The sequence below is a fragment of the Cucurbita maxima genome, unplaced genomic scaffold, assembly GCF_002738345.1.
Source record: "Cucurbita maxima cultivar Rimu unplaced genomic scaffold, Cmax_1.0 Cma_Scf00032, whole genome shotgun sequence".
NCBI lineage: Eukaryota > Viridiplantae > Streptophyta > Magnoliopsida > Cucurbitales > Cucurbitaceae > Cucurbita > Cucurbita maxima.
The window spans coordinates 65,649-77,632 of record NW_019272048.1 but is presented as its reverse complement, the minus strand read 5'-3'; the positions used below and the strand labels follow the sequence as shown (position 1 = coordinate 77,632).

The window sequence follows — 11,984 nt, the reverse complement described above, 5'->3', positions numbered from 1 at the left end:
TTTTTTTTTTTTTTTTTTTTTTTTTTTTTTTTTTTTTTTTTAATTTAAACAAGGAAAATTTGTAAAAATTACTCCTACTCCTCACCTTCCATCAAATTTATTTATTTATTTTAATTTTAAATTTAAATTAATTGAATGGCTAAGAAAATGAGAAAATTACACGTGGCGTTGATACATGCAATGAGAGCGGTGGGATGACATGATATGAGTTTGATTGATGTGTGGACAAGAGAACAGAAGACAACGGCGTCGTTTTGTCCAGTTACCATACCCTGAACCCGCTTCACTAGCACTTATCCATGGGGGTGGGACCCACCACCATGCGCTTCTCTATTTTGTTGTTATTTTCTTAAATAATCCCAAAAATTCACACAAATAAATAAATTATTTGCGTTTTTAATATTATTTAAACACAAAATAAAATAAAATGTTTATCCACACCAAAACCTTAACTGTATCGAAATGACACGATAACCTCTTCCCCCTCGAGGTTTCTGGTCGCAATTTCGACTTAGTTAAGCATTGACTCTCTTAAAGACCGAGGGTAATCTCGTCATTTCATACTGACACGAGAATTTCACCGGAGTGGGTTGGTTGGTTTTCTTTAGCTGCCCCTCGCCCACGCCACACGATCATGTGGCGGTTGTGAACACCTCCGTGTTTGAGGCTGGTGGCAAACTCGTTATTTCCGATTCTACTCAAGCCTATTTTCGGGATAATACTTTTCTTTTCCCGAATACTATCGTCATCTAAACATAACGTGGAGCCAAACTGCGAAGCCACGAAGCAAGTTCGTCGAGTGCTCGACACGTGCTCCTCGCGTGATCATATCGTTTTATTGCCACGCTGGAAATCCTACGTGGGTGTCGATCCTAGTCAGCACATCCTCTTTCTCTTTTTAATAAATGTCTCGAAGACTCCCCATTTCTCTTCCATCGTCGACTGAAGAGACCCGAGACCGTACTCAAAACAGAGTCCATTTCTACACTTTCCCTTCGCCGGGAAGTTTGTTTCTTGCCGGGAATTATGGAGTTTCGAATGGTCGGTTGCGTTGCAGGTACGGTCTGTGCTCTCTGACCGTATCTGGTTTCCCCAAGCGAAAGCGACTTTACTTGCCTGAGTTTCGAAGTTATTCCATATTGTGTTTACAAGATTAGGAAAACACTTCATTATAATTATTAGGGATTAGGTTTCTGAGTTTTAGCTATCTCAAATTTATCTTCAGTATATTTAATATGAGATGCGCTTCAGAGATGTCGATGAAGATTCTAATCGAACTGTAGGTTATCGAGTTCACATTTTTCATTTTGCTAGCGTAACACTGTTTTGCTTGTTCTATACACACACTTGTCCGTTTTCTAATCCTGAATTAACCGAAGGAATTAATGAATACGAGCTTTCAATTTTGGAAAATGATGGATATAACAGTCGTTGAGATCTGATTATCTGGAGAGGTACTGAAATTCGTTCGAGAGAGCTTACATTTCAAATGAAGATCCAGCCAATCGAGTTTGATACAGCCGAAGAAGCAGCTCGGTTTGAGCTTGTGAAGCCGGTCGTGAAGTCGAAATTGAAGCGACTATTTGAGAGACAGTTCTCGAACGTACTGAGAAATTCGGCAGAGAAGGCTAACTTTGAAGAATCGAATGTTAACAAGGACAGCTCCGACGGCGTCTCTTCTGAGTTGGAGCCTAGCTCTCTATGCTTGGCGAATATGGTTCAGAATTTCATAGAGGACAACAATGAGAAGCATTTTAGCGCGTCTCGGTGTGGCCGCAGTCGCTGCAACTGCTTCAATGGAAACTACACGGACAGCTCCGAAGAGGAATTGGATCCACATAGTGGTTTTGGCGATTCCAATTTTTCCTCTGGTGGTGAGGCATGGGAACTTCTGAAGGTATAACAGATCATATTTTTCATATTTTTTTTTGGAATTGATCGATTTTCGTCTCTTTATTTTGCCCTATATGGTTTATGTTTCTTGTTTCTATCCTTCTGATGATAACGCTTTCATACTCGAGCAGAGCTTAATCCCCTGTACGAATGTTCATGAGAGGAATTTATTAGCGGAAACAGCCAGAATCGTAGAGAAGAACAAGGTGTGCAAGCGTAAAGACAACTTAGCAAGGCAGGTTGTTACTAATGGATTGTTGGCCCTTGGATACGATGCTTCCATCTGCAAATCTCACTGGGAAAAGTCCCCCACACATCCGGCCGGTATATTTCTTAATCACTCTTCTTGTTATTAACGGGAAATTTTTGGTTGTTGAATTTGAATTTGAGCGGTTTGCTCACCAGTTCCCCCTTTCACCCAATTTTTTTATAAATTGGTTATACCGGTGAAAATCTAGGATACTCGAACCGGACCATCTTTTCTTCTCTCAAAATTTGAATTTCATTAGGCAACTGAGTTCCGATTGCTTCTGATTATTGTTGATTGGGTTCAATTTTTCTGATGCATCAGGGGATTACGAATATACTGACGTGATTATTGACGGAGAACGCTTATTGATAGACATCGACTTTCGATCAGAATTTGAAATTGCGCGGTCAACCAAAAGCTACAAAGCGATCCTCCAACTCATTCCTTATATCTTCGTCGGCAACCCTTGTCGGCTTCAGAGGATCGTATCGATCATATCAGAGGCTGCAAAACAGAGCTTAAAAAAGAAGGGGATGCCTGTTCCGCCATGGAGAAAAGCCGAGTATGTAAAGGCGAAGTGGCTCTCTCCTCATATTCGTGCGTCATCTTTGTCGAGTTTGGGTCCAGATCCTGAGTCAAAGCATACTCTTGGAAACATCCAAATCGATCTCCGTCCCGGCGCTGAGAAATCGGTGGATCCTAACGAGTTGGGAGGGGTTGAGACGGCTGCCGTTGTAAAAGAATGGAAACCTCCGGAGCTTAAGCCAAAAAGCCCATCGATTGGGGCTAGAAATCTTAAGATTGTAACTGGGTTGGCATCGGTTATTGAGGACTAGCCATGAAATTTTGGTTTTGTTTCTTTTTATCCTTTTTGGGTTTTTAACTTCCGTAAAAACAAATAGTTTATACGCAACCTATCATGGTGTTAACCTTCAAATCCCCTTCTGGTTTTTGTGTAAGGGTTTGGGTTTTGGATATTACTGGTATCAATAAAATTTGAAAGATAAATAGTTAAGAACTATTAAGTTTGTGAAGGCATTTTCTTCCCACCCACCATAAGAAAAACCCCTCTGGAAGATCAAATGGTTTCTGTTTAGATCTTTAATTGAAGGTGCAGTTGTAAGCAACGAAGGTGAAGAAGCAACTCACTACAGTTCTTCAATGATTTTCTTTTCAGGTAATAATGTTTCGATATTTCACCACTAAAATGCTTGTTTTGTTCTTGAGGATGGCAGGAACTGATTTTATGATTGAAGAAGATTACACCGGAGTATCGTTGCCTCGAGCAGCGTGAGGTAAGTTAATAATTCATCTTCTTTCCCTTTTATGATAAAGCTTAAATATGGCCCCTCTGACATATCCATATTCTTTATCCATCCTTCTGCAACGGGAAGATAGTGATATAATAATGATGATTCCAAGTCCTGATTTATGAGACCATACGCCTCATTTCTCCTGAATCTCTCTACTGTCTGCAGTATTTTATTGATAGTTCATTAACAAATATGATTTATCTTATCTTGTTGATTTTGAACGCTATTTGCCTGGGCAGGATGCGTGAGAAATGTTAGCCCTTTCTAGAAATCCCTTGCAGATAAAAAAATGATTCAAAGAAAGGAGAGCCAATTTTTGTTCAATTTGCCTGGATTTGGGTTCTGCTGTTCTGAAGTTCATGATTCGAGCCAATTTTTATCCTAGGGTGTTGTTTAAAATGATTAATCTGCGGTTACTGAACATGGGGTCGAATCCACCGTTCAGCATGTGGGCCTTTGACTCGATGCTTCCTTCCCTCTCCCCATGGTTTAAGAATCTACATCCTATTTGTGGAAGCATGGGAATGTGGGCGTGGGGCTAAGAAATTGGCAGAACTTGGGTGGCATAGCCGAATAAGGCAAAAATAAAAAGTACTATGAGGTGGGTGGTTTTACATCTATTAGGCCCTGTCCTGACGATGATGTCTAGAACTATACCGTAATAGTTTTTTACTTGAATGAACTTCTGGTCTGGTGCACCATTTTCTTAAAAGCCTCCCATTATATTTACTTTTTAACCTCCCTCTTCCAGATTTGAGTGGATAGGTCGTTTCTGGCTACCCACCCACTGACATAGTTAAAGAACAATTTTCGTTGTTATCGAGTCTCAACACTTGAACAGATTATGCTTTTTAGAGAATCCAATATTGGGGAAAAGTGTTGAAATGAATTAAACAATACTTATCTTATTTGATTAATCGAATGAGTACCATCCCAAAAATAGAATCCGATTAGAATTAGAACATCGATAACCTTGTTTGGAGGACCCTGCTTTTAGTTGAGAATCTCTCTTATTTCTAGCTTGTTTTAAAATTGTCGTTTCTGCTATCTTGTACAATCTGAATCGGCTCACGTTCTATCTTGAAAACTGCACCAGATTATTCTCCTCTGGTGTTTCTTTATTATTCTTTTCTCCAATTAGACCTGACTTATTTTGGTAGGATTATCAATTGTGCCCTTCCTTACATTTCTGGGGAAAAAAATATAGTGTGGGTCCTTGACTTGGGACTTCAGAATTGAATTTGGTGGTCTTAAACCTTATAGAGATATGTTACAACATTGTTTAAAGTTTATTTCAACTTTAGGCTGTACTGTTGACACCAGGAGTGATGCATCCCACCAAAAACCTCATTGTTGGCTGGTGCAGGAGGTATAGGTATTAGTTCAGAAATGATATTTAAGCCATTTTGTTGGGTGTAAAATGATGTTCAAACTCGTTTCATATCTTTACAAGTGCATTAATTATTAAATAAGTTTTAGTTGAGAATCTCAAGACTTATTTCTTGTTTTTGTTTTCTTTTTCTGCCGTGACTAGGCTGGGCTGAAAGAAATTGGTTGCAGCCCAGTTGGTGAAGTATTGCTATTACTGTTACAAGAATTTCTTTAAAAGAAGAAAGCAATAAGGAAGAGAGGAAAAAAGCCATGGTCAACATCATGTAAGACTTTTCTGTCAGAGACTCTAGGTTGCTTGCTAACATTGTAAAGGTAGCACCTTATCCCTTTTACTCTACCGTTGCTTTTTATCTAAAAAATAATAATACGTTTTTCTTTTGTTCATCTGTTTGATGAGTAGATTCTTGTGTTTATAGATATTCAGAATTATAAGTAGAGTGTTGAATGTCGACATACATTGCATATATAGAGATAGAAAGCAAATAAATTCACATGAAAAGACCCAACTTGATTTTCCTTTGCTCTTTCTTGTTGGCTTAATTAACTTGTAAATATTATACATGTGATGAAATGTTAAAGAGAGCTTTATTGGAAGTTGGGCAAGGCAGGCTGCTCTTTTTAGACATGGGGATTCTGCTTCTTTTGGCAAGCAAAGCGAAGCCAAAAAGGTATTGGTTTCTTATGACCATGGAAGTCAATTTTTTTGTGCTATTCACATTCTACGCCTCCATGGTACAGGCAGTGGCCCTAATGAGCCCCAACTCCACCCTCTTGCATGGCTGCATCTCATGTTTGTTGGCTTTAACTAGAAGAAAAATAGTGTTTTCCAAGATAATAAAGGCTTGGAGAGAGCTCCCAACTTTATTTTGCCTTTGGGCAATTTTTAAACTAATGCATTGAAAATGATGTTCGAACCTGCAATCTAAAAGTAAAGTTTCTAATGCCATGAATCATGATATTTAGCATTACATTTTGCTTAATCCTTTATACATGGAACGGTAGTTTAATTCTTCTTGGATAATTCTCATAATAGGCCATTGTTATGAGTATTGATGAGCATGGGTTATTTTTCTAATGCGTGCTTGTGTTATTTGAACATTGAAAGAATGATACATAAATACCATTTGTAAGTATAAAGTGCGTGTACAGTGTGAACTGCGTGATGTTATGATTTTAATGTTTGAGCAAGAATTCGTTTGTGATTTTAATAGTTGCATGGATAACAAAGGCACGTAGTAGAGTTTGGAGAATTGCAATTTTGTGATTTCAATGTTTGGCAAGAACTGTAATTTTGAATTTGGACTGTTAAAAGCATAAAAGCTAGTCTAAAAAAATTAGATCTTAATTCTTGAAGTCTGCTGTTTATGTGGCTTTTCATAATTAGAAGCATCATACATTGAGTTAGTAATAAATTTTTATTTGGTCCCTTGTATAAGTTGATTATTGTTCTATGATCTTGAGGATTTGGTTTTTGAATGCCTTTTTCCCTGTGATCTTGTTTTCCTTCTCCATGTGTCCACCATTCTTCCACAAGAAAACCCACAAAGATGCTCTTCTTATAAAAAGAGCATTAGAACCCGAGTCCGTTTCCAAGCATTATAAAAAGACCTTTCAACTCTGAAACAAATGGATATCAAACCCACAAAAGGCCATCAAGAGGGACAATGATGCTGCCTTAGTGTCCGTTTAGATTGTTCTCACCTACACCTCAATCTATTGAGATTTATACCTTTGAACTTTAGATATTCCAACACTTTGAACACAAGAAACCTCTCCGAAACCTCTCAACTTTATAGTCGAATATTGTAGAGGAGCTTTTGAAGCTCAATGAATATGAACTCAATTCTTTTAGTATTTAACACCCCCCCAAAAAAAAAAAAAAAGTATTTGGTCCTTTTTCTTTTAGTATATAACACCTCAAACCTCGTGTACACTTCAATGGTCAAACTTTAAATAGCCTCGATGTATGTTTCATCATTAATCATATGCAAAAGACTACGATACTCCTATTTAACATGTTGTAGAAAGGATGAAACTAAAAACAATAAAATTTCATTGAAATTATTAAATAAAATGTAAATAATTTTGAGTCTTCAAAGATTCATAGAAGTTTCTTTAAAATTTTTATTTTTGGGTTAAATAAATCCCTAAATTATTTTAAATTTCTATCAAAATTTTAAACTTTTAGTTTAATATGACTAAATCTAATTCTAACTTTTTTGAGTTCTTACATGTCTAATCAATCTCAAACTTTCAAAATGTTTAAAACATGATTTGTTCATTAAATTTAAAAACCAAAATGTACAAATTTAATAGGATATAAACTAAATTTAGTTTAATAGGATGTAGACTAAATTGTTACATATTTTTTACAAATTTAATGGTACATGAATTACATGCTAAAATTTTGAATATCATTACTTTAGATTTTTAGCCAAAAAAAAAACGGCGGCTAATATGCCTATGCAGAGCAGCAGTAAGAAACATTTGTATACATGAACGTAGCATTACTGGGGATATGATGCTAAGGGAACCCTACGTCAGTTAATGGTTCCAATTTTTCTAAACAAAAATGGTTCACTCTTCATGTTAAATCTGCAACATTTAAAATCCTCCTTCAATAATAAGTTCCGCTGCTGCACCCATTGCAGTCAACCCACCACTTTCCAGCAATGCAAGAGCCAATTCCTCCTCGTTCAACTGCCTTAATCCTTTGCCCAACCTCTTCAACACCTTCAAATCCACCTCGAGCAACCACTTCGGTGCACAACGCACAAGCAAGCTCACGAACCCAGAAACATAAGCCCGCCATGTAGCCCAATCACACCCAATGGAGAATTTTCCATCCAATGCGCTCGCAAGAAATTCGAGGTGGGAGTCGAGAATCTTTGCACGCCTCTTCGATGCTGATGATGTCGAGTCTATGCCCCACGAGAACATTCCACAAAGTACTGAAAAGAATGCAAGTGCATAGCCCCTAAGCACAGGAACCATACCTCCATATTCTACACCTTCACGGTCTACTGAATGGACTGATAAAAACCAAGACGGCAAGGTTTCTTTATACAAAGATTGGACCAAACCTGATCCACCGGATATCCAAACTAATGAAGCTCCAAGGGAAGCTGCAAGTTTAACGCGTGCCATTGCAGAAGCAAAAGAAACCTGTTCACATCTCATTCCATGCTTGGACTTCTTTAGTTTTTCAGCCTTCTCCTTTGGTACCCCAGTAACTGCAATATCTTTGACAGAGAGCATTAAAAGAGAGACAATCTCCTCCACCAAGAACAAAGCATCTCTAACACATCGATGCACTCGCAGATAGAGAATCCCAGGAGCCACTGGAGACATCCCTCCTAAAACGTGAGAACCGAACCCGTGGCCGAGGAGTGCGCCTACACCTCCACCGCTGTTTACATTGGAGTTGCCTAAACCGAGAGTTGAAGTGAAACAACTCTTAAGCAGCTGGACAACAGCATCACTATTATGGTGAAAAACAGTGCGAGAAGCAGAGAACACAAGGAAGTCATTCCATCGCTTCACTTTCTGAGCCCACAATGAGGCTATAATAGGTGTGCACGGCCACGAACAACCAGCAACGAGCGAATTTAGCGCGGGGCCAACGAGGGCAAGAAGGCGTTCAGAGGCTTTATCCAGTTTATAGGTTATTGTGAGGCTTATTAGGGCAGCCAAGGGTAAAGGAAGCATAGCTGGAAAACTTCCTCCTGCAAATAGGCAATTCAAGCTCAATTTTAGGTTGAACAGAAAACACATGAAAAATACAATACCAATTCAATTTTTTATGTTTTTCGAGAGTTACTCTGGTGAGAGATCAAGTGAATGTGTTGCAGCTTCATCACATTTCAATCAGTGCAAAATCACTGTCATTCTTTTCTTTTTTCTTTTTTTTTTCTCTTGATAAGAACTCTGTGAATATGTTGCAAAGACCAAAAAACAGCAACAATCTAAGGGCAGGAGATCCCCCCTCCCCCACCCACCAATCCAAAAGACTATTTACAAAAAGCTTTCCTATCAAGAAGAATCAAAGATACGAGGCAGTTAGGAAGTAAACTGTTGTTGCTGTGGCACCACTAAGAAGATAAAAACTGAATATTTGTACAAAAAGCGTCGACGTTACTCTAATGACTTGTCTTGAAAAATCCTTTGATATGAAGTCGCGATCATTCTTACCATTTCTATCGTCTTCCATGAGAGGTATTCAGATTAATATATTTATATGAAGAATATATCCTAGACGCTTAGGATATTGCATCTATTATTTCGTCTGAGACTCTGGAGCTTTCTAGAGAGTTGATAATGGAGCTATTTGGCTTACTAAATATCTTTTCCCCACCAGGACGATAAACTTTTTTTCCTGATTGTTGTTCGGCTAACTCTTAAAGTGTAGAAGGCAGATTTGGCAGACCAACAGCAGGCTGTGCTTTGGCACCTACCTAACCAAGTAGAGAGAATATATGGGGTGGAAGATGAAAAATGCACCTACCTAACCAAGTAGAGAGAATATAGAGGTGCTCTTCGCAACATTAATTTTTTTTATGGAGGTTTTATCACCATCCTCCTTTATTCAAATCAATTGGAGAGCATTTCTTCAACCTCCATTCTAATGGATGGGAGGGCTTTCTTATCTTGACCTTCGTTTTAATTTCTAAAAAAGAAGTATAGAAACCAAATACTAACTCAATGAAATTGATAAAAGTAGGAAAATAGTTTCCAGATGTTCAAATAAAAAAATATATTTATTTATAAATAAAACGGCATTAATGCGCATCAAGAATTTACCTAGGGCAAGACTAGGGACATCAACACCAGTTGCAGCAAGAATCTTTTTAATCTGTTGCTCAACAACGGACAAAGTTGCAGCAGGACTAGGCCAATCAGTTCCGTTCATGAATGCTGGCTTCCATATACCACGTGTAACTTCAGCTGAAAAGTAGCACACAATAGTAGCAAAGGATGCCGGTAGAAAATCAGCAAGGTCTTTGAGTCCTGAAACAATGAGGTAAAGAACTTACCAAGCAAACCAACAACAGATTGTGCCTATATTGATCCTGAGAAGAAATATATTTTCTATAAGCCGTCACAAGGGAACAAATATGGATTCATCAAGAAGCCCGCAGTACACAAATTCACAATGTTATTAGAAGAGACAATGCTCGAGACGATGTCAATTCAACTCTTGGCTCATTTTCATCTCATGGTATTGTTTATACTAGTTCATGGGTGGGCATTCCTCAACAAAATGGAATTACTGGAAAAAAGAAAAAGGACAACTTCTTGATTAACTCGTTCTCTTATACTTCCCAGTAATGTTCCAATCATTTTTGGGGAGAATTCCTTCTCACTGCAACCTTCCTTTATATTGAATGTCATGACGAGTACTCAAATTCCAATCTCCTAGAAATGTCTTCCTCCAAATCCATCCCCAACTCCAAAAATTTTCCTTAAAATTACCTCTTCGAGTATTTGTGTATTTTTCTTCAGTTCACAATCCTCCTCATCAGCCCAAACTTGATCCAAAATTCATCAAGTGCATTTTTCCGGGTTACATCACACCAAAAAGAATAAAAATGTTACTCGCCACCCACTAGAAAAATGTAAACATCTATGGATGTTTACTTCTTTGAAAATTAGTCCATTTTCATCAAGTCCCAAATTTGGGGGAGAATGGGAGGGAAATTGAGCTACTGGAAGTTGAGTCTAATTGTATCACAACTCTTTTATCCCCATTGTAACCGAGGTCTTAGCTCCTCCTTTACATGAGCTATCTATTTCTATGTTAGACCAAACCTCTATTAATCTTGCAAAACAAAAAGGGAAGCAAATTAGATTTATAATCCACAAATAATAAGAGAGACTTTTTGTATTAATAAGGTAGATTTGCATGAAGCAAGGGTGGGGAAGGAGGGGAAGAGAGCAACGGGAATTGAAGGTATTAATAATCCACTTATTAAGTGAAAGGGTTCTTTGTAATATTCTAACAGAAGGGAGAGAGAGAGAGAGCAGGTTCCTAACATTTTTCATTTTTTGGTATTAATAATCTACTTAGACATGTAATATTTAAACATTTAATTTAATGACCAATCACAATAAATGAAGGTAAGTTCTATATTTAAACGTCAAGAATGGTATTAGTCCAAAAAGAATTCATAAGTTCTCAAAAAAAATAAACCACATGCAGAATTTTATATTCTAAGTAATAGATTAACCTTTCTTGTTTCTCATTAAAACAGTGTTTCAGACTTGCCTGTAGCCAAATCACGGGGAGACAATCGTCCATGAGCACAGGCAGTAAGAGCAGCATCGAGAACGAAGGGAGTTGCTTCAAGGATGTCCCATGAAGGCACTTTAAGCTTAATGGAGGCCTCTTCATTTGCAGATCCAGATGAGTTGCTGCTTCCTGAAGTAGTTGAAGTCAAAGACTGACCACCACGATTTATCTTCTTGAACATCATGGTCAAGAGAGCATCAACAGTTTGATGAACAGGGGCCCCAGGTACAAGACCAGGGGGAATGGAAGCAATGCATTCTTGATGTTGCCGGTACCACCCTTTCAATTTTGGAAAGGAATCCATGAATGTAGGTTCTAAAGAAAATTTCAACAATTTTGACAGTCGTCTGACTTTAAGTCGATCCTTGGGTGACTTTCCAAAAGATGCTAACTGAGAATTTCGAACCAATAGCAGATATTCAGGAGTTAGCTGAGATCCCACAGGCCGTGCATCTCCCTTCACATTTTCAATAGGTGGGTGATGAAACCGCCACAACCTCAATAGAAGTGTAAAGGCCAAGGAGAACACTGCATGACAAGTAAGTTCTTCCCCAGATGCAAGGATCCATGACTTGGGGGTACTTGATCCAAAAGCTTCACAAATTGGCATTAATTGACCTGCAAGTAGAGGAACCTGGCATCAAACAGCAAAAAAAAAGGGGGGAAAAAATAAGCTCATAGTACAATGAAAATAAGGTTTCAATTATTCTGTTAAAACCGAATTCTTTTCCATGTCAAAAATCAAGTCTGTTCAGAATCATTGAAGAAGGATATAGATTTTTTTTTTTTTTTTTTTTTTTTTTTTTTTTTTTTTTTTTTTTTTTTTTTTTTTTTTTTTTTTTTTTTT

At 37.8% G+C, this 11,984-nt stretch overlaps 2 protein-coding genes across 2 annotated transcripts in view; one reads left to right on the top strand and one right to left on the bottom strand.

Annotated features, from left to right (window-relative positions):
• The first annotated feature begins 939 nt into the window (after positions 1-939).
• Positions 940-3,177, top strand: LOC111466982. The gene is made up of 3 exons (XM_023111675.1): positions 940-1,897; positions 2,025-2,217; positions 2,465-3,177. Exons 1-3 carry the CDS (start codon positions 1,490-1,492, stop codon positions 2,977-2,979), a joined length of 1,116 nt encoding a protein of 371 aa, XP_022967443.1. The 5' UTR covers positions 940-1,489; the 3' UTR covers positions 2,980-3,177.
• A 4,063-nt stretch (positions 3,178-7,240) lies between these two features.
• LOC111466930 (mediator of RNA polymerase II transcription subunit 33B-like) overlaps positions 7,241-11,984 on the bottom strand; it is a 12,376-nt gene continuing 7,632 nt past the window's right edge. Inside the window, exons 10-12 of the mRNA XM_023111615.1 lie at positions 11,114-11,771; positions 9,649-9,855; positions 7,241-8,573 (exon numbers count right to left, since the gene is read on the bottom strand). Of these exons, the coding sequence (XP_022967383.1) occupies positions 7,453-8,573; positions 9,649-9,855; positions 11,114-11,771 (1,986 nt within the window). The 3' untranslated portion in view covers positions 7,241-7,452. The remainder of the gene's footprint in view (positions 8,574-9,648; positions 9,856-11,113; positions 11,772-11,984) is intronic.